This window comes from Moschus berezovskii, chromosome 12, assembly GCF_049115385.1.
Source record: "Moschus berezovskii isolate FMDL1 chromosome 12, NW_MosBer_1.0, whole genome shotgun sequence".
Classification (NCBI taxonomy): domain Eukaryota; kingdom Metazoa; phylum Chordata; class Mammalia; order Artiodactyla; family Moschidae; genus Moschus; species Moschus berezovskii.
Genome location: NC_142471.1, coordinates 91,794,788 through 91,821,032, shown reverse-complemented (window position 1 = coordinate 91,821,032; position 26,245 = coordinate 91,794,788). Strand labels below are relative to the sequence as shown.

The 26,245-nt window shown below is 47.0% G+C and overlaps 1 protein-coding gene across 1 annotated transcript in view; it reads left to right on the top strand.

Annotated features, from left to right (window-relative positions):
- Positions 1–4,694: 4,694 nt before the first annotated feature.
- ADAM12 (ADAM metallopeptidase domain 12) overlaps positions 4,695–26,245 on the top strand; it is a 414,517-nt gene continuing 392,966 nt past the window's right edge. The window contains exon 1 of the mRNA XM_055424409.2: positions 4,695–5,240. Coding sequence (XP_055280384.2) covers positions 5,153–5,240 — 88 coding nt within the window. The 5' untranslated portion in view covers positions 4,695–5,152. The remainder of the gene's footprint in view (positions 5,241–26,245) is intronic.

Genomic DNA, 26,245 nt, shown 5'->3' with positions numbered 1-26,245 from the left:
GATTAGGACTTCTTGGAAGCTAGAAAATATATAGAAATGGGATGTTTGCTTTACTAAATATGGATTGTCATCTGTTAGTAGTCACTCAGTTGTGTCTGACTCTTCGAGACCCCTGCCAGGCTTCTCTGTCCATGGAATTCCCCAGGTAAGAATCCTGGAGTGGGGAGTCACTCCCTTCTCCAGGGGAATCTTTCCAACCCAGAGATTGAACCTGGGTCTCCTGCACTGCAGGCAGATGCAAGGGAAGCCCAACTGCAGGACTAATCACCACCCAAATTAGTGGTTCAGGACAACAGAAATTCATTGCATGCAGTTTCTGTGGGTCAGGAATTCAGGAGCAGTTCAGCTGGGTGGGTTTGCATCAGGGTCTTGCTGGAGCTGGTATGCAGATGCTGTCCTGGGCGGCCGTCATTTGAAAACTCGACCGGGGATGGAAGATTCACTTCCAAGATGGTGCACCCACGGGGCTGATGGCCAGAGACTTCAGTTCCTCACTTCAGCTCTTCCCAGTGGGGTTGTCTGAGTGTCTGCACCACATGGCAGCTGATTTTCCCTCCAAGTGAATGACCCAGGTCCCTCATGCTTTTCAGGACTTGTCTCAGAACTCATATACAGTCACTTTGGGCTGAGTTGCTCAGTCATGTCTGACTTTGCAAACCTATGGACTGTAGCCCACCAGGCTCCTCTGGATACTGGAGCGAGTTGTCATACCCTCCTCACTTTGGCCCTATTTTAATTATTAGAATGAGTCTCTAATCCCAGCCTACATGAAAAGGGAAGGAAATTAACTTTTATTATGTTTCTTGAATGAAGGAGGAGCCATACATATTTGGTCACTGCTGTTGTAAGTTACGATTGGTTTTGAGATTCCGTTTGCCTTTCTCTGAGTGTTGTCGTTTCATGTAGCCTGTCCGCATGATGGTGGGAATGGATGGACCAGTGCAGCCAGGGGGCTGTCTGAAAAGCTGGCGATTTGGCTATGTGGCACTCTGTTCCTCCTGGGTGCTGTCAGTCACTTGAGGTCCTCACAGTGGGCACCACAGTAGGCCTGTATGGAGAAGTTGGAAGGTCAGTTGTGGGATGACAAAGATGAATGTAGATGGGGGAAGGGAGCCAGCCTAAATGAACTTCCATGTCCCTTCTGGGGGTGAGCATCTCTGAGTTCCTGATTCCTCCAAGAGCATTCTTCCTCTGGTGTTTGCATAGGTTACTAACGTACTGATTCTGTGCAACAGTTGGGGTATCAGAATCTGGGGGAGTTAATCTACACAGAGGAGGCTCCTTGGGAGCGAGTTTCTAGAGGTAAAGCCACAGACTTTTGGAGTGAAGATTCTAAGAAAACAAAAGTGAACTTCATGTCATTATAGGCTAAGAAGATCATGAGCTTCAATCTCCCCACGAGATGGAATTAAAATGATTTCCAAGAGTCTTAATCATGGGGCTATTGTGTTTGTTTACCTTTGCAGCAAGCCATGGGGACTGTGCTTGGAGAGATGAAAGCTGTTTTGTGAGCCTGTGTCTGAAGCTCCGTCGGTAGGTCGAGTGGGAAGGAGGCTGACCGTTCCCTTATAGCAGAAGTCAGGAGTGTCTGCCTGTAAAATCTTGCCTTAGGAGCGTTTGCCTCCATTTTGCATGCGCTCGGACTCAAAGCAGATTGAGTTAAATGTGAGCTTGGATGAGAAATAAGTGCCCTGTTCACCGTGAATGCCCAGGCTGTAGAGCAAAAATAGCACACAGGAAACGGTGCTGCAAAGGTCAGTTCTTCTGGAAAGGAAAGGAAAGGAAAGGACAACAAGCCATCTATCTGAAATTTTAATGAGCAGACCCTGGCCTCTGACCCCGTACCATTACCTAACAATCCAGTATTGAGTGCCACGTCGGCTTCCATTTCCTGTGAACTGGGAGGAGGAGGCAGGCTTCTCATCCAAAGGCCGACCATCTGCTAGACCTAAGGTTCCCCCTCTGCCTAGCTGGCTGTTACTGAGGGTCATAAGTCTTTATGGATAGAGCGTTAGCCCAGGCTTCTTGCTTCACAGAGGTGGTGAATTAGAAACTGGAGAAACCAGGGCTGGTGGGTAGGATTTTCTTTACTATCTCCACCCTCCCCACCCCCGCATTGGCTGTTTTGTTTCATTCAATCACAAAGAAACCAAGGACAGTCCTGGGGGCACATTTAGCCCTTCATTTAACCCTTCGGAGAAAGCTTTGCAACTTCCAGGTTTAAAAAAAAAAATGGACTTCAGTAGTCAAGAGTTGAATATGAAAGGAGAAAAAGAGATGGATTGTTCGGAGAGAAAGTGTATAAGGACTAATGCACAGTGCATATTACATCCATTATGAATAAACAATTTAACCAGTCAGAAAGATTCAAGAGGCCAGCAGCTGGGCTCATTCGAAAGCGAGTCTCCTCCACTGATCTCAAAGGACACAATTTAAAACTCCCTTGTGCAGTGTTTCTGGAAGTTCCAGAGAACAAGGGCAATCAGAACCACCTGGGTGCTTGCTAAAACTGTCCTTCCCAGACCTCCATAATAAGGATCGCCAGTGCACGTACCATGGATGTGCATTCTTAAAAACAGCAGGAATCTCCTGGCTTGGGGAGGTGTTACATCAGCTCCTTGAATGCTCACTACCACCACCTGGGAGTTTGCATTTTACTTTCACTTAACAGATGCTAAACCCACAGCTTGGAGATCAGAATTAAATCTGCGCCTGCAAATAGGCCTGGTGTGGGCTCTGATTTACCACTTAGCCCTTTGGCCACAGGAAAACGACTTAACCTCTAGACATTGCAATTTCCTCATCCGTATCTTCAGGATCTTAAAATGAAACAATGCCTGGGAAGCACTTTTAGCACAATACTCTCATTGTATGAGGTATGTAATAAATAATGCAGTAGTTAGCAAACAACCTAGTGATTATTAAAGAGGCCGAGTAACCAGCTCACACCATTCAAAAGTCGGGATTGATCAGTTTGTCTGACTAGACAGAAAGGTCTTGGAAAGCAAGAAGCGTTTCTCATTGGTTTGGTTTCCCAAGACCTCAACAAAGCATTGCTAATTGCTAATGGAGAGAATGAAAGTACCAAGGACAGACAGAGGGGTGAGTAGTAGGGCTGGACTGAAACTGGGGCTTGGACCCAGGCCTGGCTTCCAGACAGAGTGTTGAGATGCCTTGGCGCTGAGGAGGGTGTCTTGGGGCCAGTGCTTCTGGCTTTTGGTTTTTTTTCAATAAAAGGCCTGAACGTTGTTTAGAGGAGTTGACCTGGTTCTTAGGAACATGGCAGAAACCTAGGAGTGGGAGGGAACTAGGAGAAAAGCCCCTTTCCTGTAAAAAGAGGTGGTGAGGAACGCAGTTTTCTCAAATACTGGCTAAATGCCTCTTGGAATGACGCTTGGTCAGAAATTGGTGGGAGGTCATAGAACAGGTTTTTGTTCCTGGTTTTCCCTCTGGCCTGCATAGTGGAATCACCTGGGGCTTCAGAAACTTTTTGGCCTCCATCTGGGCTTCCCTGGTGGCTCAGACAGTAAAAATAAATAAAACTGCCCAAAATGGGGGAGATCTGGGTTCGATCCCTGAGTGGGGAAGATCCCCTGGAGAAGGGAATGGCTACCCATTCCAGTATGCTTTTTGCCTGGAGAATTCCCTGGACAGAGGAGTCTGGCGGGCTACAGTCCATGGGGTTGCAAAGAATCCGAAAGCCTGTGCGACTAACACTTCACTTCAGGCTCCATCCATGGCTGGAGATGCTGAATAATCTGGGTGGGGGTGTTATTAACCCCTTAGTGCTAAGGGTTCTAACAGGTGGTCAAGGTAGGGATCTCGGTGGTTCCACAGGTGGTGGGCACCCATCTTGATGCCCCCAGCTCCTTTAGTCTGTGTAGCCCTCTCCTTGCTGGTCCCATGCTCTAGGAGAAGGCAAGCCCTGCTTTAATAAAAGCTGATACTGTGCTCTTTGAGGCGAAGGTGGCAGAAGAGAAGGAGGCCGCAGAGAACTCAGACTGGAAGCAAGTCTCATTCACCTCACTGCTGTTTCCCAAACACCCAGTGCTTCCTGGACCCTTGGCTAGAGAGCGTCATTTCAAGGGTGTGGGAGGGCACCCAGGAATCAATATTTTTGACAGACAAACCCAGTCGTTTCTTACATCAGGAAAGTTTGGGAAACATTGCTGTGCACCTTTTATTTTTTTGGGGGGGGGTCCATGCCCTGGAAAAGAAACGTGAGCCAATCTATGATGGTAAAACCTAAAGCAACGCCTCAAAAGCAGCATGCCCAGAAGTCGCGTGTCTTCAAGTCCAAATTCAATCTCAGGCAGGAGATGTCCCCGTTTGGGAACTTACGGGACCGGCCCGGCGGGGGAGCGGCGGACAGCCTTTCAGACCGGCTACCCGCGTTCCGCTGGTTCCCGGCGAGCCTGGAGCGAGCAGCCGAGTCATCATTTCCAGCCTCAGACTGGAAAGCTGGACCGTGCCGCCGCGCGTGCTCTTGGCAGCCGGGCGCCCGGGGCCCCGCGGCCACATCACCCCGGGGCGGGGATGTGTGTGCGCTCCTGCGCCCGCCGCCACCGAGCCACGTCTGTGCCGCCGCCGCCGCCGCCGCCGCCGCCGCCGGGGCGCGCGGCCCGGGAGGCGCCCTGCCCCAGCCGCCCGGGGGTGGGCGAGCGCCGGCTCTGGGCGGGACCCTGGGCGGGGGCTGGGGGAGCCCCGAGCGGTCTCTAGGACCCGCGGGACGCCGCGGGCGGGCGGGGGAGACGATAATTTGTTCCGTGGTCAGGAGAACGGTGACTGCGGGCCGTGGATCCATTTCACAGGCCTGCCTCCTCGCCCTAACGATCTTCCTCGTCCCGGGGCCAACTCGGACAGTTTGCTCATTTATTGCAACGGTCAAGGCTTGGCCCGTGCCAGCACAGCGCGCGCGCACACACACACACGCGCGCACACACACGCCAAGGGAAAACTTTCTTTAAAAAAATGAAAGCCTAGACGAGCTCTGCCGCGGCCCGGGCACTGCACGAGGGGGTTCGGAGCTGCCTCCCCGCAGCAGGAAGTCCCCGCGGGTCGCGACGCCCGGCCCCTGCCCGGCGCCCGCGGGGGATGGTGCAGCGCCCGCCGCCCGGCCCGCGAGCTGCCGCTGCACCGAAGGCTGGCGACGATGGCCGCGCGCCCGCCGCCCGCGCCCCGCGCCCGCGCCCTCCTGCTCGCCCTGGCCGGGGCTCTGCTGGCGCCGCGCGCGGCCCGAGGTAAGTGGCCGAGCCGAGGCGGCGGCCCGCCCGCCGGCCCGCTGGGGACCCGTGCCCCCGGGGCTCCGCGCGCCCCGCTGGGGCGGGGGGACTCGGCTGCGGAGCGCCGGGATTGGGGCGCCCGGCTCGGAGGAGACCCTCGCCGCTCCCCCACGGCCCAGGTGCCAGCTCCCGGGGGAGGAGGGGGCCCCTGGCTCGGCGCTCCGAAGCCGCCTGCGCGCGGGGCCGGGGGGCACAGCCTCGGGGCCGCTCGCGCGCCCTCCCCTCCCGGGGCTCATCTGCCAGGGTGTCGCCCGGGAGGATGCGCGCGGGTCCTCTCACTCTGTCACCGATGAACCGACCCCCATCTCTAACTCCGGGTCACCTCTCCCTGCGGTTTCCTGTCCGCCCCTGCCTCCCCCTCGGATCCACTGTGCGGGGGACGCGCCGTCACCGCGCAGGTGAGCCACCCCCGGGCCCACAGGTGTGCCCGCCGCCTTCCACGGGGCTCTCCAGTTTTAAAAAAAAAGAAAAAAAAAAAGAGAGACTCTCGTGCTCACTTCTTTAATTTTCTTTCCCTCTTTTTTTTTGGACTCCGGATAGCTCCCCGGTGGTCCGCGGCGGCCAAACCTGAGCAGAATCTTTCTGTCTCCCGCAGCTCCGTCACTTTCTCTGCCAACTGGTTACTTAAATCAACTTTGTGTAAAGCAACAACTTAACTCCAAGTTAAGCTAAAGTGTGGCTGTTGTAGCCGTTTTATAAAGATCTAGGTTTCCCCCAGTTGTCTACCCTTAAAATCGGGCACCTGTGGATCTTTTTGCACGATGAGAACTCAAACAGCAGGTGCCTTTTTAAAAATTCGCAAGTTTCTGCGGGTCCCCGTCCCCGCCTCCGCCGTCTTTCTGCCGCCGGAGGCGCTGTCGGCCTAGCGATGAAAGTCTTGCCTCATCTCCAGCTCCAGATTACTATGGTTCTGTATCACAGGCATTTATTTTTTCAGCAACTGGCCTCAATCAAGAAACGTTACCATCTTAGGGTACGTTTAGTTTTGCCTTTGCCACGGCTACCCACTACCCTCCCCCTCCACCGCTCCTACTGTAATGTGGCTAAAACCCAGCTCTCATTAAAATCCACATGCCAATGAAGACCAATTTGGAATTAATGATTAAATAAAAGGATTGCTCAAAGCAAGGAAGAAGCAATGAGAAAGCCAAGAAAAAATACTGCTGACTGTTTAGTTGAATAACTCTCTGACCTGCAAGTGAAAATAATAGTCATCAAAAATGTTTTGAAAGACTTTTGTACAAATTGGTCCTTTTGAATATTTATTGAGAAAGAAGTTTAAAAAAAAACTGAAACAGAATCTCAGAGTGTGCCTGAGGTGGTCTTTGCCTTGGCACACGTTCTGTACACATAAACAGAAGTCCACTGAACATGGACAATAAGTGCTTTTTTTTAAAAAAAAAAAGAGGAAAATGTTTACTAAGTCAAGCTAATAATGGGAAATTATTTCATGGAGGAAGGACTTTTATTATTTTATGGCTGCAGCTTTGGTTGAGAGAGTTTTTCCCGAGGATAGCTATGACTCAGAATAGAAAACCAATTAAACCAAAACCTTTAGAATGGTCCAGGGGCTCCCCAGATGGCACCAGTGGTAAAGAACTCGCCTGCCAATGCAGGAGACATAAGAGACACAGGTTCCATCCCTGGGTCAGGAAGATCCCCTGGAAAAGGGAATGGCAACCCACTCCAGTATTCTTGCCTGGAGAATTCCATGGACAGAGGAGCCTGGCGGGCTACAGTTCATGGGGTTGCAAAGAGTCAGACACGACTGAATGAGTAACACTTTCACTAGAAAACCAGTTAAGCCAAAACATTCAGAGTGATTACATGCTGAGATATACCAGGATTCACTGCTTGTTTGTTCTTGGGTTCTCAGTATCAAGTCTTAAGTTAGTCGGTGCACCAAATCAGAGCATGGAGGTTGTTTAAAAACCCGAATGTGTTATGAGATATCTCTTTGTGCTGGCAAGAGAGAGGGACGAGTTGCCGTGTGCTGCAGACGGGGCGGGCGTGCTCTGGGGTTCGCCTCTCTGCGTCTCCCGTGGTTTCCCGCTTGACGCCCTCCAGTGGCGCCCCAGTCCTCGATACTGTTGTCTGGCTGCTGTCGCGTCCGACTCTTGGGACCGCACGTGTAGCCCTCCAGGCTCCTCCGTCCATGGGACTCTCCAGGCAAGAACCCCGGAGTGGGTTGCCACGCCCTCCTCCAGGGGATCTTCCTGACCCAGGGGTGGAACCCGCATCTCCTGCGAGTCTCCCGCATTGCGGGTGGGTTCTTTACAGCTGAGCCACCGGGCAAGCCTTAACAGGGCGAAGCAGAGCCCTGGGTACTCTCCACCCCCGCCTCTACCTTCCCAACTCAGTGGTCACGCCCCTCGCATTTTCCAGATGCCATGCAAACACGGAGGTCATCCTGAGTCTGCACCTGGCCCTGCGTAAGCCACCAGCCTCCAAAGTGTGTTTTCATCTATCCACGCCCCCACCCCCCCGTTTCAAGAGGCCCTCCGCAGCTTTGGCCGCCATTTCTCCCTTCTTTTGATGTCTTCTGTGAGCTCACATCCCGAGTGTAGTCATCTCCTGACCCATCTGTTGGCTTCTCCCTCTGTCCCCGGTCAGTGTTCTCTTCCCAGCGCCACGGCCAAAGTCATCTATTTCAATCATGAGTTGGATCCTGCTGGTTTCCTGTTTAAAACTCTCCAGTGGCTTTCTATGGTTCTTAAGAAAATCCAAACCTCTGGATAACCTATCGCCTGTTTTCCTGTTATCTGCTTTCTCACCATCCCCCCCACCCCTCCTCCGCTATCTCTACTGCAGCCTCATGGGCTTCTCTTCTTTCCAGCTTCCCAATATAATGTTGCCACTCTTTGAACCAACAGCGTTCATGTTCACTGCGAAGCGAAGATTGCTTCTGATCTTGCCACACCATGTTCTGTGATTTCCCTTCATCTCTCTTTCATCAGGGAGCTGAGCCTTTGCCCTTGGCTTGGCCTGCCACACTTACATGTTGGCCTTTGCTTTTCTGCTTAGTACCTCGTGCTCTCATGATGGCTGCTGTACATTTTGGCATTATATCTGCATTCTCGGCAGCAATAAGGCAGAAGAGGCAAAAAACAGAATCGCTAAATCTATTTTTTATTGGGAAGATAAGAATATTTCCAGAAGCCTTTGTAGCAGATTTTTTTCTTGGCTAGACTGTGACACATGCTTGCTCCATGGAAGATGGAAAAAAATATTATTTTTAGTTGTTCACATTGGTGTTTATATATATATATATGTGTGTGTGTATATTTAGTCTGGGGACTCCCATGGACAGAGAAGCCTGGCAGGCTACTGTCCATGGGGTCCCAAAAGAGTTGGACATACTTAGCGACTAAACAACAACAATACACACACACACATGTACACACACGCGTGTGTGTGTCTTCCCAGGTGGCACAGTGATAAAGAATCCGCCTGCCAAGGCAAGAGCCACTGGAGACTCCGGTTTGATCCCTGGGTCAGGAAGATCCCCTGGAGGAGGAAATGGCAACCCACTCCAGTCTTCTTGCCTGGGAAATCCTATGGACAGAGGAGCCTGGAGGGCTGCAGTCCTTGGGGTCACAAAGAGTCAGACCAATTGCACAGCTGAGCAGAGACACATATATATATTAAAAGTGGTAATATATGTATCACCTTTGATTGTTAGTTTAGGAATGAAATTGCAAGACGAAAGCACATCCCCTCGATATTCTGTGAGACATGTCCTCATTGCCTCTGGGCCCGTTGGGAGGTTGAGAGCTTGGTGATTGCTCACCCTTTATATGTAGCCTGTTTTCTTTCTCAAAGCTTTTGTCATCTTAATTCCCAGTATTTTTACATTTCATGATAATGTGCATTAGCTAAATTCTTATCAGTAGTTATGCTGATACTTTCCGCTTGAAAATTCATGCTGTAAATTCCAACATGCTTCCTTTTATTATTTCTTTCTCACTGTTCTTATCATGCTTTTTTTCTGAAACTGAAAAAAAGCTATATGTCCTAACTTCCTGAAAACATCCTCTAATTGTTTCCTCTATTTTTCATCTCTTTTACTTTGTTCAACTTTCTGGGAGAGTTTGTTTAATTTCACTTTCCAACCCTGCTACTCAAGTTATTTATTTCTGCTACTATATATTTAATTTCCATGGAATGTTTCTTGTTCTATCAATGTTCTATTTAAAAAAAATAAGATTCTGTTCTTTTTTTCTTTCATAATGGATGCAAGATTTCTATGAAATTATCTTAATTTTTACTTTCTAAACCTTGTGTCACTGACTTTATTCTCACTGTTAGCTCTCAGCTCTCACCCTCCTATTTGGTATAGTCTTTGAGTTGCTTCAAATGTCTATATTTTGGTGGTCTGTTTATATTTAACAATGAGACACTAAAAAGTTGATTGAAACTTCTGTATGCTTCAAAGAAGAGCTTAGTAAATGGTGGGCCTACATTTTGTTGGGGGGCCTCCATCCATCACTATGTCTTTTTTCTTACATTGGTCCAAAAAAGAATTCTGCCACTACTCTTAGGGGGCTCAGCAGTAAACAGCCTGCCAAGCAGGAGACGCAGGTTCAGTTTCTGGGTCAGGAAGATCCCCTGCAGAAGGAGATGGCAACCCACTGTAATATTCCTGCCTGGGAAGTCCCATTCACAGAAGAGCCTGGTGGGTTACCATCCATGGGATTGCAAAGAGTCAGACATGACTTAGAGACTAAACAGCAAACAGCTGGGGAGCTAAGCCTGCCTAGCCTGGGGCCTGTGAGCTGAGCAGTGGAATGGGGTTAAGGCGGGTGTCTCACCCATGGGTGTGCTTTGTGGGTTTTTTTTTTTCTTTTTAAAAATCCTTTTGCTTTTAGTTTGGCACTTTGCTACCACTTCCTCACTCTTAGCGATGCCTGGGTCCTAGCATACAGAACGTCTCTGCTTCAGAGCCTCCAGAAAACACATCTCCTGTCTGATGAAATGGGAGGGGCAGTCACCTACGTGGTGCCTTTGCAAGGGACCTGCAGCTCTAACTTTGCCTTGGAATGTCTTCGAGCCTAGACGGTATTGCCCATCAGAGGTGTCTGCGTGCCTCCCATGCCCAAGTCTTCCAAGATTCTTGGCACTCATCCCACCTCCTAGATGGCTTCCCTCTTCTCCGGGCAGGACTCCCGCCTGTCTGTCCTGCTGAGGAGGTAATCGTTTGTCTCCCCTCTGCTAAAGCCCTGTTGCTTTCTCTTGTGTATTGCTATTTTCTCTCCAACTCTGTTTTTTATTAAATTATGTTTATGATTATTATTTGTTTTATAGGCTTTCAGGAGGGAGTGCAGACAAACACCTCTGAATCCACCCTGGACATTTGAAAGGCAGCCCGGGCTTGTATCACCACACTCTGTGTACAGAGGTGCCTCCCCCACCTCCCCAACTCGCTTGTCATTTGGCGCTTTCTAGCCCTTCCTTGTGGAAACAAAAATTACATTCACTTTTAAATGTTTCAAAACTTTCCTTTAAAAATCTATAAATACTCAAAGTCAACATGCACCTAATTAGATAGATGTTGCAGCTGTGGAAACTGTAAGGCTATTTTTTCAGGAATGCAACTACATCATCTAAAGAAGCTAAGCACATTTCTTCCTGGTGGAGATGATGCCGTAATGAACTCATTACAGTTGCAAAAAAATTTTTGTTGTTTTTGTATCATAGTACGTTCCAGAGGCCTCTTTAAGCGGAATTGTTGCTGCAGTATCTGATTTATAAAGACAGGTGTGAGAAACACTTTCACATGTTCCTTCTGTACCGAATGGCTAGCCCCTTGGCTGTGTGCCCACAGAAAGCTGTATGAAACAGCTCTGTAGGATACACAGTCCTTTAATTATTGGCTCTCTGGGTTTGAGAAAGGGGAGTTGATATAATCTATACAGAGTGTTTGGGGAGTAGTGTCTGTGCATTTGGAGCAGCTGTTTCTTTGTGTGAGTTTGTTTAGTATGTTGTGGACCCTAAAGTTTTAACCTGCCTGCCAGTGTAGGAGCTGCAGGAGACACAGGTTTGATCCCTGCGTCAGGAAGATCCCCTGGAGGAGAAAATGGCCACCCACTCCAGGATTCTTGCCAGCATAATCCCATGCACAGAGGAGCCTGGCAGGTTACAGTCCGTGGGTCCGCAAAGAGTCGGACCCGACTGAGCATGCCGGCCAAGAAGCCGCAGCTTGAATACCAGCCCACAGTGATTCCTGAGCGCTCCGCGCCGGGCGCGCTGGCAGGGCCTCTGCCTGCACTGTCATTCGGTCCCTGGGGAAGCAGCGTGCCATGGCACTGTTACTGCCCTCACTGTGCAGAGGAGGAAACCACAGCTTTGATGGCTGGGTGTCTGCTATGGGCCATCCCCAGGCTGTCTCATGATGGCGACCAGGTCTTAGCCTCACCGTTGTTCACGTTCTGTCATCTATATACTCTGTCTTGAAAATAATTAAATGTCTCTAGCACAGAGATTGTACGGTAGTTTGCCTTGAAACAGAATGATAGTGTACTTCATCAACTCTGTCAGTTGAAATGTGCACCCTGAAGATCATGCTTTTTGACAGGCTGCCGCTTTAATCCTTGTACTCACCCCTGCGCATTCTTTATCCTGCTTCCTTGGGCTGTATTTAATGTCCAGGCTCGATAAAGGACAGAAATGGTATGGACCTAAGAGAAGCAGAAGATATTAAGAAGAGGTGGCAAAAATACACAGAAGAACTGTACAAAAAAGATCTTCATGACCAAGATAGTCACGATAATGTGATCACTGACCGAGAGCCAGACATCCTGGAATGTGAAGTCAGGTGGGCCTTAGGAAGCATCACTACGAACAAAGCTAGTGGAGGTGATGGAATTCCAGTTGAGCTATTTCAAATCTTGAAAGATGATGCTGTGAAAGTGCTGCACTCAATATGCCAGCAAATTTGGAAAACTCAGCAGTGGCCACAGGACTGGAAAAGGTCAGTCTTCATTCCAACCCCAAAGAAAGGCAATGCCAAAGAATGCTCAAACTACCGCACAATTGCACTCATCTCACACGCTAGTAAAGTCATGCTCAAAATTCTCCAAGCCAGGCTTCAGCAATATGTGAACCGTGAACTCCCAGATGTTCAAGCAGGTTTTAGAAAAGGCAGAGGCACCAGAGAGCAAATGGCCAACATCCGCTGGATCATGGAGAAAGCAAGAGAGTTCCAGAAAAACATCTATTTCTGCTTCATTGACTATGCCAAAGCCTTTGACTGTGTGGATCACAATAAACTGTGGAACATTCTGAAAGAGATGGGAATCCCAGACCACCTGACCTGCCTCTTGAGAAACCTGTATGCAGGTCAGGAAGCAACAGTCAGAACTGTACATGGAACAACAGACTGGTTCCAAATAGGAAAAGGAGTACGTCAAGGCTGTATATTGTCACCTTGCTTATTTAACTTATATGCAGAGTACATCATGAGGAATGCTGGGCTGGAAGAAGCACAAGCTGGAATCAAGATTGCCGGGAGAAATATCAATAACCTCAGATATGCAGATGACACTACCCTTATGGCAGAAAGTGAAGAGGAGCTCAAAAGCCTCTTGATGAAAGTGAAAGAGAAGAGTGAAAAGGTTGGCTTGAAGCTCAACATTCAGAAAACAAAGATCATGGCATGTGGTCCCATCACTTCATGGGAAATAGACGGGGTAACAGTGGAAAGAGTGTCAGACTTTATTTTTTTGGGCTCCAAAATCACTGCAGATGCTGATTGCAGCCATGAAATTAAAAGACGCTTACTCCTTGGAAGGGAAGTTATGACCAACCTTGATAGTATATTAAAAAGCAGAGACATTACTTTGCCAACCAAGGTCCGTCTAGTCAAGGCTATGGTTTTTCACGTGGTCATGTATGGATGTGAGAGTTAGACTGAAGAAAGCTGATCGCCAAAGAATTGATGCTTTTGAATTGTGGTGTTGGAGAAGACTCTTGAGAGTCCCTTGTACTGCAAGGAGATCCAACCAGTCCATCCTAAAGGAGATCAGTCCTGGGTGTTCATTGGAAGGACTGATGCTAAAGCTGAAACTCCAATACTTTGACCACCTCATGCGACGAGTTGACTCACTGGAAAAGACTCTGATGCTGGGAAAGGTTGGGGGCGGGAGGAAAAGGGGACGACAGAGAATGAGATAGCTGGATGGCATCCCCGACTCTGTGGACATGAGTTTGAGTGAACTCCGGGAGTTGGTGATGGACAGGGAGGCCTGGCGTGCTGTGATTCATGGGGTCGCAGAGAGTCGGACACGACTGAGCGACTGAACTGAACTGAACTGAAACTTTTCCTCTAAATGATTGAGGAGATGGAGAAGCTGGATAATTCAGCATCATATTGACATTGTTTTTTAATCGTTTAAGCTTTTATGTCCTCCCAGGGTGACATTGGGCTGGGTGAGTTACAAGCTGGAATCAAGATTGCCAGGAGAAATTATTAGCAACCTCAGATATGCAGATGATTCCAGTCTAATGGCAGAAAGTGAAGATGGACTAAAGAACCTCTTGATGAGGGTGAAAGAGGAAAGTAAAAAGTTGACTTAAAATTCAACATTAAAAAAAAAAAAACCTAAGATCATGGCATCTGGTCCCACCACTTCATGGCAAATAGAAGGGAAAATATGGAAGCAGTGACAAATTTCCTCTTCTTGGGCTGTAAAATTACTGCAGATGGTGACTGCAGCCTTGAAATTAGAAGACGCTTGTTTCTTGGAAGGAAAGCTATGGCAAACCTAGACAGTGTATTGAAAAGCAGAGACATCACTTTGCTGACAAATTTCCATATAGTCAAAGCGATGGTCTTTCCAGTAGTCATGTGTGGATGGAAGAGTTGGGCCATTAAGAAGGCAGAGTGCCAAACAATTGATGCTTTTGAACTGTGATGCTGGAGAAGACTCTTGAGAGTTCCTTGGACAGCAGGGAGATCAAACCAGTCAATCCTAAAGGAAATCAACCTTAAATACTCATTGGAAGGACTGATGCTGAAACTGACGCTCCAGTACTTTGGCCACCTGATGCAAAGAGCCAACTCACTGGAAAAGATCCTGATGCTGGGAAAGACTGAGGGCAGAAGGAGAAGAGGGAGACAGAGGATGAGATGGTTAGATGGCATCACCGACTCAATGTACATGAACTTGGGCAAACTTCAGGAGATGGTGAGAGACAGGGAAGCCTGGTGCGCTGCAGTCCCTGGGGTCACCCCGTCATGCAACCTGGCGAGTGAACAACAGCAAAGGTGACACCAAGAACTTAGTTTCTAGGCAACTGCTTAAAAAATCGGGCCGCCTCATTGGACCGACTCTGCACCTTCCGTCTGTCCTGGAAGCATTGATCTCTCCAATCCCTTTAGATGAACCATTCTTAGAACTGTTTGTGATATACCCTGACATCCTCTCTTGGCAGGGCGTGGTAAATGACAGCCTGCAGTTTTACCAAAAGAGTTCTTGTCTTGTGTTTTGCTGCATTTGTGGTTAAAACCAGGATAGGACGAAGCATCTCTCATGAGGTCTCTGCTCACAGGAACCTGAATGTCATCGGAGAACCCAGGTTTGCTTTCTGAAATCCTGGGGGTTTTGGTGGTGCTCTTGAAAGGCTGCATCAGAACCAAGTGTGTGTTACATCTTAAAATGCAGCTACACTCTGGTTAACAGACCACACGTATTCCTGAAATAAGGCAAGCAGACCAGAATTTCTAAACTAAAATCATTTATTCCACCCGTTTCAGTAAAATTTGAGATATGGTCATGAAAAAAGAATTTTGGCTCCGTTATCCATTCTTTCATAGAATGTGAAATATCGTTAGAGCCGAGAAAAGGATGTAGAATAAGTTACACACCCATATTCTTCCTGTCAAGCAGATTTTGTTACTCTTCAGAATTCTTCAAATTTAAAGATGTAAAATGTTAAAGATTGCTTGTAACCATCCCCCATTCTCTCCAGCCATCCAGCTCTTCATCCTCTTTCTGAAGAGACAACCACTACTCTGATACATATATGTTTACATCAGGTGGTTCAGTGGTAAAGAATCTGCCTGCCAAGCAGGAGATGCAGGTTGGATCCCTGGGCTGGAAAGATCCCCTGGAGAAGGAAATAGCAGTCCACTCTAGTACTCTTGCCTGGAGAATCACGTGGACAGAGGAGCCTGGCAGGCTATAGTCCATGGGGTAGAAAAGGGTTGGACACGACTGAGCTACTAAGTAGCAGCATCCTTAATAGATATTTGATATTATTTCTATATTAAATATTATATAAGTGCTACCCTACGGTATACAACAGCTTTCGGCAACTTGCTTTAAAAAAAAAAATCACTGTGATTTTGAAGACTTACTGATACATGTGCTTGCTTCATTCCTTTTAATTGAATGGTTAAACCATGAATTGTACACCCCTGTATGGATAAATATGTTTCCCCTGCTCTTGATATTGCACGGGTCCAAGGATTGCATGTGTGCTAAGTCGCTTCTGTCATGTCCGAGTCTTTGTGACTCTGTGGATTGTAGCCTGCCAGGTTTCTCTGTCCATTGGATTCTCCAGGCAAGAATACTGGAGTGGGGTGCTATTTTCCTCCTCCAGAGCTTCTTCCCAACCCAGTAACTGAACCCTTGTCCCTTAGGTCTCTTGCATTGGCAGGTGGGTTGTTTACTGCTGAGCCACCCGGGAAGCCTGGTCCAAGGATATTTATGCTTATCTCTTCACATGTAGGTGAATTCTAGAAAATCGACAACAGATGAACGGTTGAGTTGTAGAGTAAGCTGGTTTTCTACTTTGATCTGTATTTTTACATTGCTTTCCAAACTTGTTGTACCAGTTTATATATATTACCACATCAGTTTTCTTTGGGTTTATACTCTCCTGGTATATCTTTTCCTGTCTCTTCGGTTGCAAATTTTCCATGTCATTATATTTAACATCTGTCTATTTTAAACAAAATATGCCTGGATTTTAAAACTTTATGATTGCTGCCTCTTAGCTCACAGGTCCGTTCCTTCGTGTGTGTTGTGATCTTTCATGTTTTGAACTCTTCTTCCCCTTTGTTCTCTGTTTACTAAAAGTTTACTGAATTTTGATATTTTTTCCGCACCTTTTTTTTCTGTGTAATATTATATTGCTGTGGGCTTCCCAAGTGGCACTAGAGGTAAAGAACTCACTTGCCAGTGGAGGAGACATAAGAGATGCGGGTTTGATCCCAGGGTTGGGAAGATCCTCTGGAGAAGGGCATAGAAACCTACTTCAGTATTCTTGTCTGGAGAATCCCATAGACAGAGGATCCTGGTGGACTGTGGTCCATGGGCTTGCAGAGTCAGATAACTGAAGTGACTTAGCATGCATGCACGCATGATATTGCTGAAAGACTGTTTACACCTACTTCTTTCCAGCTCTAGGAATTTAGAGATTGCATATCTGTTTTCCACAATTTAGTAATAGTGTTAAACCATTAATGTTGCACTTTAGGTAACAAAGTATAAAGGTAGCTGGGGACTCTGGCTGCCTCCCAAACACCTCCACGAACTGAGAATGCTTCCATGCCTTTCGTTGTCTCTCCTATTTATTCTTATTGTTGTCTAGTATTTTAGTCTACTATTTAAAAATATTTATTTATTTATTTGGCTCTGCTGGATCTTAGTCGCAGGATGTGCGATCTCCTTAGTTCATTTATGTATTTGCATTGGGTCTCATGTGGAATCTTAAACTGTGTCACGCGAGCTCTCAGTTGAAGCATGCAATCTCTTAGTTGTGGCACGTGGGATTTAGTTCCCTGACCGGGGATGGAACCTGAGCTCCTTGTATTGGTAGCATGGAGTCTTAGCACTGGACCACCAGGGAAGTCCCTAGTCTACCATTTTGAAGCATATCTCTCATTAAACAAATATAGTGGGGTGGTGGTCAGTAGACTTCACTTTAGTTTTTAGTAGTGCAGGCTTATTTTGATTTATCCAGTGTTCATTTCAGTTGCTCAGTCATGCTCGACTCTTTGAGACCCCATGGACTGCAGCATGCCAGGCTTCTCTGTCCATCACCATCTCCTGGAGCTTGCTCAAACACGTGTCCATTGAGTCAGTGATGCCATCCAACCGTCTCATCCCTTCTTCTCCTGCCTTCTATCTTTCCCAGTATCAGGATTTTTCCAATGAGTAAGTACTTCACATCAGGTGGCCAAAGTATCGGAGTTTCAGCTTCAGCATCAGTCCTTCCAATGAATATTCAGGACTGATTTCCTTTAGGATGGACTGGTTTGATCTCCTTGCAATCCAAGGGACTCTCAAGAGTCTTCTCCAATACCACAGTTCAAAAGCATCAATTTTTTGGTGCTCAGCTTTCTTTATAGTCCAACCCTCACATCCATATATGACTACTGGAAAAACCATACCTTTGACTAGACAGACCTTTGTTGGCAGAGTAATGTCTCTGCTTTTTAATATGCTATCTAGGTTGGTCATGGCTTTTCTTCCAAGGAGCAAGCATCTTTTAATTTCATGGCTGCAGTCACCGTCTGCAGTGATTTTGGAGCCCCAAAAAATAAAGTCTGTCACTGTTTCCATTGTTTACCCATCTATTTGCCATGAAGTGATGGGACCAGATGCCATGATCTTTGTTTTCTGAATGTTGAGTTTTAAGCCAACTTTTTCACTCTCTTCTTTCACTTTCATCAAGAGGCTCTTTAGTTCCTTTTCACTTTCTGCCATAAGGGTGGTGTCATCTGCATATCTGAGGTTTTTTATATTTCTCCTGGCAATCTTGATTCCAGCCTGTGCTTCATCCAGCCTGGCATTTTGCATGATGTACTTTGCATAGAAGTTAAATAATCAGGGTGACAGTATACAGCTTTGACATACTCCTTTCCCAATTTGGAACCAGTCTGTTGTTCCATGTCCAGTTCTAACTTTTGCTTCTTGACCTGCATTCAGATTTCTTAGGAGGCAGGTCAGGTGGTCTGGCATTCCCATCTCTTGAAGAATTTCCACAATTTGTTCCACACGGTCAAGGCTTTGGCCTAGTCAATAAAGCAGAAGTAGATGTTTTTCTGGAACTCTCTTGCATTTTGATGATCCAACAGATGCTGTCAATTTGATCTCTGGTTCCTCTGCCTTTTCTAAATACAGTTTGAACATCTGGAAGTTCATGGTTCACATACTGTTGAAGCCTGGCTTGGAGAATTTTGAGCATTATTTTGCTAGCATGTGAGATGAGTGTAATTGTGCGGTAGTTTGAATATTTTTTGGCATTGCCTTTCTTTGGGATTGGATTGAAAACTGACCTTTTCCAGTCCTGTGCCCACTGCTGAGTTTTCCAAATTGGCTGGAATGTTGAGTGCAGCACTTTCATAGCATCATCTTTTAGGATTTGAAATAGCTCAACTAGAATTCTATCACCTCCACTAGATTTGTTCATAGTGATGCTTCATAAGCCCCACTTGACTTCACATTCCAGGATATCTGGTTCTAGGTGAATGATCAGACCATTGTGATTATCTGGGTCGTGAAGATCTTTTTTGTACAGTTCTTCTGTGTATTCTTGCCACCTCTTCTTAATATCTTCTGCTTCTGTTAGGTCCACACCATTTCTGTCCATTATTGTGCTCATTTTTGCATGAAATGTTCCCTTGGTATCTCTAATTTTCTTCAAGAGATCTCTTGTCTTTCCCACTTGATTGTTTTCCTCTATTTCTTTGCATTGATCACTGAGGAAGTCTTTCTTATCTCTCCTTGCTATTCTTTGGAACTCTGCATTCAGATGGGTATACCTTTCATTTTCTCTTTTGCTTTTAGCTTCTCGTCTTTGCTCAGCTGTTTTTAAGGCCTTGTCAGACAGCTCTTTTGCTTTTTTGCATTTCTTTTCCATGGGGATGGTCTTGGTCCCTGTCTCCTGTACAATGTCACGAACCTCCATCCATAGTTCATCAGGCACTCTATCTATCAGATCTAGTCCCTTAAATCTATTTGTCACTCCCACTGTATAATCATAAGGGATTTGATTTAGGTCTTACCTGAATTGTCTAGTGGTTTTCCCTACTTTCTTCAGTTTAAGTCTGTATTTGGCAATAAGGAGTTCATGGTCTGAGCCACAGTCAGCTCCTGGTCTTGTTTTTGGTGACTGTATACAGCTTCTCCATCTTTGGCTGCAAAGGATATAATCAATCTGATTTCGGTGTTGACCACCTGGTGATGTCCATGTGTAGAGTTGTCTTTCGTGTTTGAAGAAGTGTTTGCTATGACCAGTGCGTTCTCTTAGCAAAACTCTGTTAGCCTTTGCCCTGCTTCATTCTGTACTCCAAGGCCAAATTTTCCTGTTACTCCAGATATCTCTTGACTTCCTACTTTTGCATCCCAGTCCCCTGTGATGAAAAGGGCCTCCTTTTTGTGTGCTAATTCTAGAAAGTCTTGTAGGTCTTCATAGAACTGTTCAACTTTGGCTTCTTCAGTGTTACTGGTTGGGGTATAGATTTGGATTACTGTGATATTGAACGGTTTGCTTTGGAAACGAACCAAGATCATTCTCTTTTTCGAGATTGCATCCAGGTACTGCATTTTGGACTCTTTTGTTGACCATGATGGCTACTCCATTTCTTCTAAGGGATTCTTGCCCACAGTAGTAGATATAATGGTCATCTGAGTTAAATTCACCCATTCCAGTCCATTTTAGTTCACTGATTACTAAAATGTCGATGTTCACTCTTGCCATCTCCTGTTGACCACTTCCAATTTGCCTTGCTTCATGGATCTAACTTTCCGTGTTCCTATGCTGTATTGTTCTTTACAGCATAAGACTTTACTTCCATCAGCAGTCCCATCCACAACTGGGCGTTGTTTTTGCTTTGGCTCCATCTCTCCTTTCTTTCTTGAGTTATTTCTCCACCCTTCTCCAGTAGCACACTGGGCACCTACTGACCTGGGGGGTTCATCCAGTGTTACCAAGGCCTTTTTTTTTTTTTATCATGTCTTCTTTCAAATCTCTTCTGCCTTCTGGATTCAGTTTGCCTCTTATCAAAGTCGTGTTGCATTGAAGGTCTATGAATAGCAAATTCCCTATGTTTGTTTGCTGGGAAGTGCTTGTTTTCTCTTTTTCTTCAATATTAGCTTACCTCTATATAGAATCCTAGGTTGACAGTTACTGTCCTTTGGCAGGTCTTACCTGGGGTGTGCTGGCCTCTGCTGTCACTGTTGACAAGTCTTTAGTTTCAAGATTGTTCTTTTGCACTAAACTTGCCTTTTTCTCTGGTTGCTTTTCAGGGTATCCTTTGTTTGTGTTTTCATAGTTTTATTATCATATTTTAATAAATAGACTTACTTTATGTCTGTCCAGCCTTGCTGTGCTTCTTGAATCTTTTTTTTTTTTTTTTCTAAAACATTTTATTTTGGGGAGGGGAACTCTGCTAGCAGCAGAGTTGATTAACGATGTTGTGATGGTTTTAGATGGACAGCAAAGGGACTCAGCCATACATACACATGTATCCATTCTCCCCCAAGTTCCCCTCCCATCCAGGCTGCCACATAGCATAGCGCAGAGTCCCCTGTGCTGTACAGCAGGAACTTGTTGGTTATCCACTTTAAATACAGCCGTGTGGACAGGTCGATCCCAAACTCCCTACCTATCCCTTCCGCGCATCCTTCCCCTGTGGTTACTGTGAGTTCATTCTCTAAGTCTGTGAGTCTGTCTCCAGTTTGCAGATAAATTCGTTTCTATCATTTATGTTTAGATTCCGCATATACGGTATGTTGTATGATGTGTCTGTTCTCTGGCTTACTTCACTCAGCAGGACAGTCTCTAGGTCCAGCCATATTGCTGCAAATGGCTTTAGTTCATTCTTTTTAATGGTTGAGCCGTATTCCCTTGTAGTGTTTCTTGGATCTAATCAATTATAGAAAGTTCTTAATCATTATCTTTTCAACTGCTATCTTGCCTTTATTTTCTCTTTTATCTCCTTGGGAACTTTTTTGCATGTGATTGGATCTTATCATTCCGTCATGCTGTGTTTAACTTCTGTTTGTCTCTTCATCCTTCTGCTTTTCACGCTGGGTGACGTCTCCAAATCTAAATTCCACTTCGTAATTCTCTGGAGCTGTGTGTCGAGTGCTGTATAAAGCATCTATGGACGCACGAGCTCCTTGATTTTTTCATTGATAGAGGCTTGATTTTGTTCTTTTGAAAGCCTGATAGGTCTTTAAAAATGATGTCTGTTTACTATCTCCCATTATGGTGTCTGTTTTCTTCTGTGTCTTTGTAACTTTGGGATGCGTATGTTATTATCCCTTTTGGATTATTCTATTTTCTCTAGTTCTCAGCGTGCCGAACCTGCATTACCATAAATCATTCCTTCTAGTGCCTTGCTGTTTGGAACTGTGAACTCATTTTCAGTATTTTTCCCTCCCTCCACTATGCCCTCCCCGAGAGTCTGTGTGGCTCGGATTGTGAGAGGTCCAGCCGAGCAGAGTCTTGCTTGTGATAGGTGTTTCAGGGGGTTTTCTCATCAGAGCCCAGCTTTTACGTTCATTTCTCAGCTTGGGAATTTTCCACTCCTTGGTTATTGTAACTTTGGTTTCCACACCCAGTGTGGTGAAGGCTCAGAGTTTTGATTTCTCTCGGAACAGCACCCAACTCTCACCAGCAGTTTGGGTAAACATAGCCACTTTGCAGTTTCCCTGGGGCATTTGGTGGAGTTTTTCTAGCCCCTTGAACGTGGGAAGGGCACTCTTGCAGACCCTGGCTTTCTGCAAGGCTCTCAGCTCGTTTCCCACCTCATGTGTTCCGGATCAATACCTCCTGTCATTAAAATTACAGCTCCTAGACTGAAGGCCTGTATCTGCTGGGCCTCCTCCATTTCCATGGCACTGGCAGTGTCTGAATGCTCTGGCTATGAATTCCTTCTTTATTTATGAATCCTGGCAATTTCCTTTCCTTTCTTTCTCGTTTAGTTATGTATGTGCTATAAAAATGTCACATTTTATTTAGCATTTTTATGTGTTTGCAGTGGGATGGTTTTCTATCTGCTTCTGCTCAGTTCACCACCGCGCTTTCAGAACTGGACGTCCCCAAAACACCGATCCTGGGAGTCTCCAAGTTGCCTTCCCGTCCTCCTGGCTGCGTGCCAGGGGCTAAGGATATGACGGGGAGGAAAGCAGACACGGACCCTCACCACCTGGCAGGCGGAGTGAGCAGGTCCCAAGAGGGTACAGGAGATGAATCGAACCGGCCTGGTTTCCCGGCTCCCCTGCCGCCAGTGCTGCTCCAAGAACTCGGGCAGAAAGGCGAGTCAGCTGCTTTCCCACTGGTATGCTAGTCTTTGCCTTGGCAGCTGCCGGGGTGAGATGTGCTGATGAGGGGCCAAGCCGGGCTCTGGGGGTGAAGCCATCAGCTGTTCCCATCGCCCCCCGGCTGCGGCAAAGTGAGAGCAGCTGGGAAGCGAGGCCGGCGCACAATCCCAGAAGCCGCTCCTCTGCCAGCGGAGGTGTCAACAGAATTCCATTCATCTGAGCCTTCCAGGAGCGTGTGCTGAGCTTGTTCCGTGCTTTCAAACTTGAACACAGAGAGTGAGTTGGATGGTGGGGTGAGCTGATGATTGAACCCTCCTCTCTCTACCTCTGTACCTTTTGGAATGAACACGCTCCCTGGAGATGGGTGACTCTGCCGATTTATCTAGAAAACTCAGATGCCTGATTTGTCGCGGAAGTCTGGCTGTGTCCGATTCTGTCTGCTCCGTGAAGTTTGGCTTCCAGTTCCTTAGGAGGGAAAGTCTTCCTCGGCTGTAACCGATGGCCCTCCTGAAACTTCCCATCAAAGCAGACACATGTTTCAGCCCTCTTTCTTGTCTCTCCTCACGCTTGAAGTGCTTTTTCAACCTTTGTTTGTCACTCAGCACAACTGAGGGCCAAGCTCTTGGTTACAGAGGCCAGTGAGAGACTGACTCCAAAAAGGGTGGCCCAAGGGACTGGCTGGGATGTAGTTTGAAAAGCCAGGTCACGGGAGTTCCCTGGCGGTCCAGTGGTTAAGACGCCACGCTGCCACTGCAGGGGTCACAGGTTCTATCCCTGATGAAGAACTAAGATCCCACATGCCACAAGTTGGGACCAAAAGACTAAAAAACAGTAATAAAAGCCAAAACAACTGTCTGAAGCATAAGAGATCCCCTAAAAGAAGCTTCTGCTTTTCTCATGGGCATAAATGATGGCAAATAATGATGTTCCGTTGACTTTTCTCCCCTGATGTCACTCCCATGTGGATTTAGTGTATTCTCGTGCTGTAGTAATGACTCTGAGAGCTGGCCAGAATTCTGGACTGAGGAGGCCTGGCTCTGAGTCCTGGCTTGGCCTGGTGACAGCTGGCCAGGCGACCACACAGGGTCACCTCTGTGACCTTGAGGCACCTACTAAGTCTTTCTGAATCTCAGGTTCCTTATTTGTCAAAGAAGAATAAGGAGATAGTCCTACCTCGCAGGGTTGCAGAAACCATTGAATGAGGGGAATGTTGGGAAAAGCAGTTTGTAATTTAAACTCTGCCCTTCAGATTGTGGGGCATATGGTCCCCCCATTCCTTCACTGATGAGGGTTTGCCCTACTGTCTTGGGAGGCACACATTTCTCAACATCCGTGAACCATCCTCCCTTCCTGCTTTTGGTAGATGGGTTTGCAAGTTAATCCCAAGGTCAGGAGACGTTTGGCAGGGACAGACATTTCTGGGCCTTTCTCTCCCACCTTAAATTGCATGTGTCGTTCTTTGCCTTGAATGATCTTGGGTTAGGGCCTCTCTTTGTTAACAAGGAGCATTTGAGATTGCCTTAATAATGTCAGCTCTTACAAATATCATTTAGTCATAGCAAACAGAGCGTGTGTTAGGCTCCTTCTTCTCCGTTGTAAGGGGCATGTTGTGGGTACAGTGTCAGAACTGGAGAAGGGGAGCCAAGCCAGGGGCATCTTCCCAGCCCCCACCTTCTAGTGAAAGGGGTTTGGGAGGCAACTATGTGTAGAATCGCAAGGAAGATAAAATTGAACATGCTCATCCGGGTGCTGGGTGGGTGTTAATAAGAACTGCCATAGGAATAGGAATGGACCTTTCACATTTTACGGGGGAAGCATAGAGGTAAGCTCTTAGCTTTTGCATGAATTACCACTTACAGTAGGTGATTCCAGCGGTGCAGCCCATGAGAGGCTCCTTCTCCTTGTGGTTCCAATCAGGGCAAATGTAGAATATTCCAGAATCTGACAGAAATGTCCCACTGAGACTAAATGGTGTCATTTCCCCCAATTTAAAGAAAAAGTACTGTCTTTGGAAAGATATTTCCCCCCCACTGCCGAGACTGTTTATCTTCTGATTCTCTCTTAAATGTGGGTTCTGGCTGCCGTCTCCCCTGAGCTGTGGAGAAGCGAGTCAGTTTTCAAGAATACCTACTCACTCTTGGTCCAGCACATTCTCAGACGCTCCCCATGGGCTCCTGGTTACAGTTTCACCTCTGTGCCTGAAGGACAGTCCTACTTCCCAACGGTAATTGCTCATACTTTGAGGACAGAATTAAGGAATTCCATCAAGGCAGTTTTGCTTTAGTGGTTTCTGTACGCTGGCACTGTTCAAGAGCTTTCCCTGCATTCTCAATCCCTCCTACCCATTCACCTGGGAGGTAGGTACATAGTCACTCCCTTTTCCAGAGAGGGAAGCTGAGCTCAAGAGGTTAAATTTGGGGTTTCCCTGGTGATCCAGTGGTTAAGAATGTGCCCGCCAATGTAGGGGACACAGGAATCTGGTCCAGGAAGATCCCACACGCGGCAGGGCAGCTGAGCCCATGAGCTGTGACTTCTGAAGCCCCACGCCTAGAGCCTGTCTGCTCCATGAGAAGCCGTGGACCACAGCTGGAGAGTAGCCCCTGCCCGCCACAGCTCGAGGAAGCCTGCACAAAGCAAGGCTGCCCAGTGCAGCTGAAACTAAAATAAAAAATAAATACTTAAAAAAAAAAAAAAGAAACTTGCACGAAGACACACCACTAGCAAGTGGCACAACTGGGCTTTGTACCTGAGTGACCGTAAAATAGGACTACAGAAATGCAACAGACACCAGCAACAGTCACGGTACTGACTTGGCAACTCACCTACCTCCCGCGGGCGCTGGGCTCAGCCTTTCCCATCGATTCTCTTTAAAGACTCACTCCAGCCCTGGGAGGTGTGCACCATCTTTGTGTCCATCTTACAGAAGTGGGGACAAGGCACGGAGAACTTGTGACTTGCTTTAGCCCTTGCTTCTCAGGAGAGGCTGAGCCAAGAGCAAGCTAGCTGACTGGTTTTGGAGTCCACGTGATAAGCCCCGGGCTACTTGGAAAGAACCAGAATTTCCAAGTGCCCTTCCAGATTCACAACCCTTTGCAGCTGTCCCATCTTCTGTTGATTTGGGGACATCAGGGTTTGAGGCCAGAACAGCTCATCTTTCCAGGAGGGCACCAAGTGGAGCAATATTTGAGACTTTGTAGAACCCGGGGACTTTTCTGGGGTTGGGTCCTGACTTCCAGGGAGTCGCAGGAAAGGCAGGACTAGTGACCGATTTTCAGGGTCCAATATCTTTGACCCTTTGTTTCTTCATTAAAGCAGCATGTGGACTTGGCTAAAGTGCCTTTTCTCTGCAGGGGAAACTTCCTGTTTGATGATTAAACATCTGTCTTCTGTTCTTTCTCACAAATGAAACAGGAGACTCACCCTCATCACTTTTCTCTGGGATGGCTCCGGAAAACCTGAAAATTCTAAATGCACATACGTGAGTGTGTTCATTATGAATTGCTGTGCAACAAATTACGCCACTTAGTGGTTTCAGATAGCAGGCGTTTAGGATTTCACTGTTTTGTGGGTCAGGAATGTGGGCACAGCTTAGTTTTTCTTCAGCTTCTTTCCAGTCTGCCGTCCAGGGTCAGCCAGGTCTGGGCTTGTCTGATGGTTGCATGGGAAAGCATCTGCTCCCAAGCT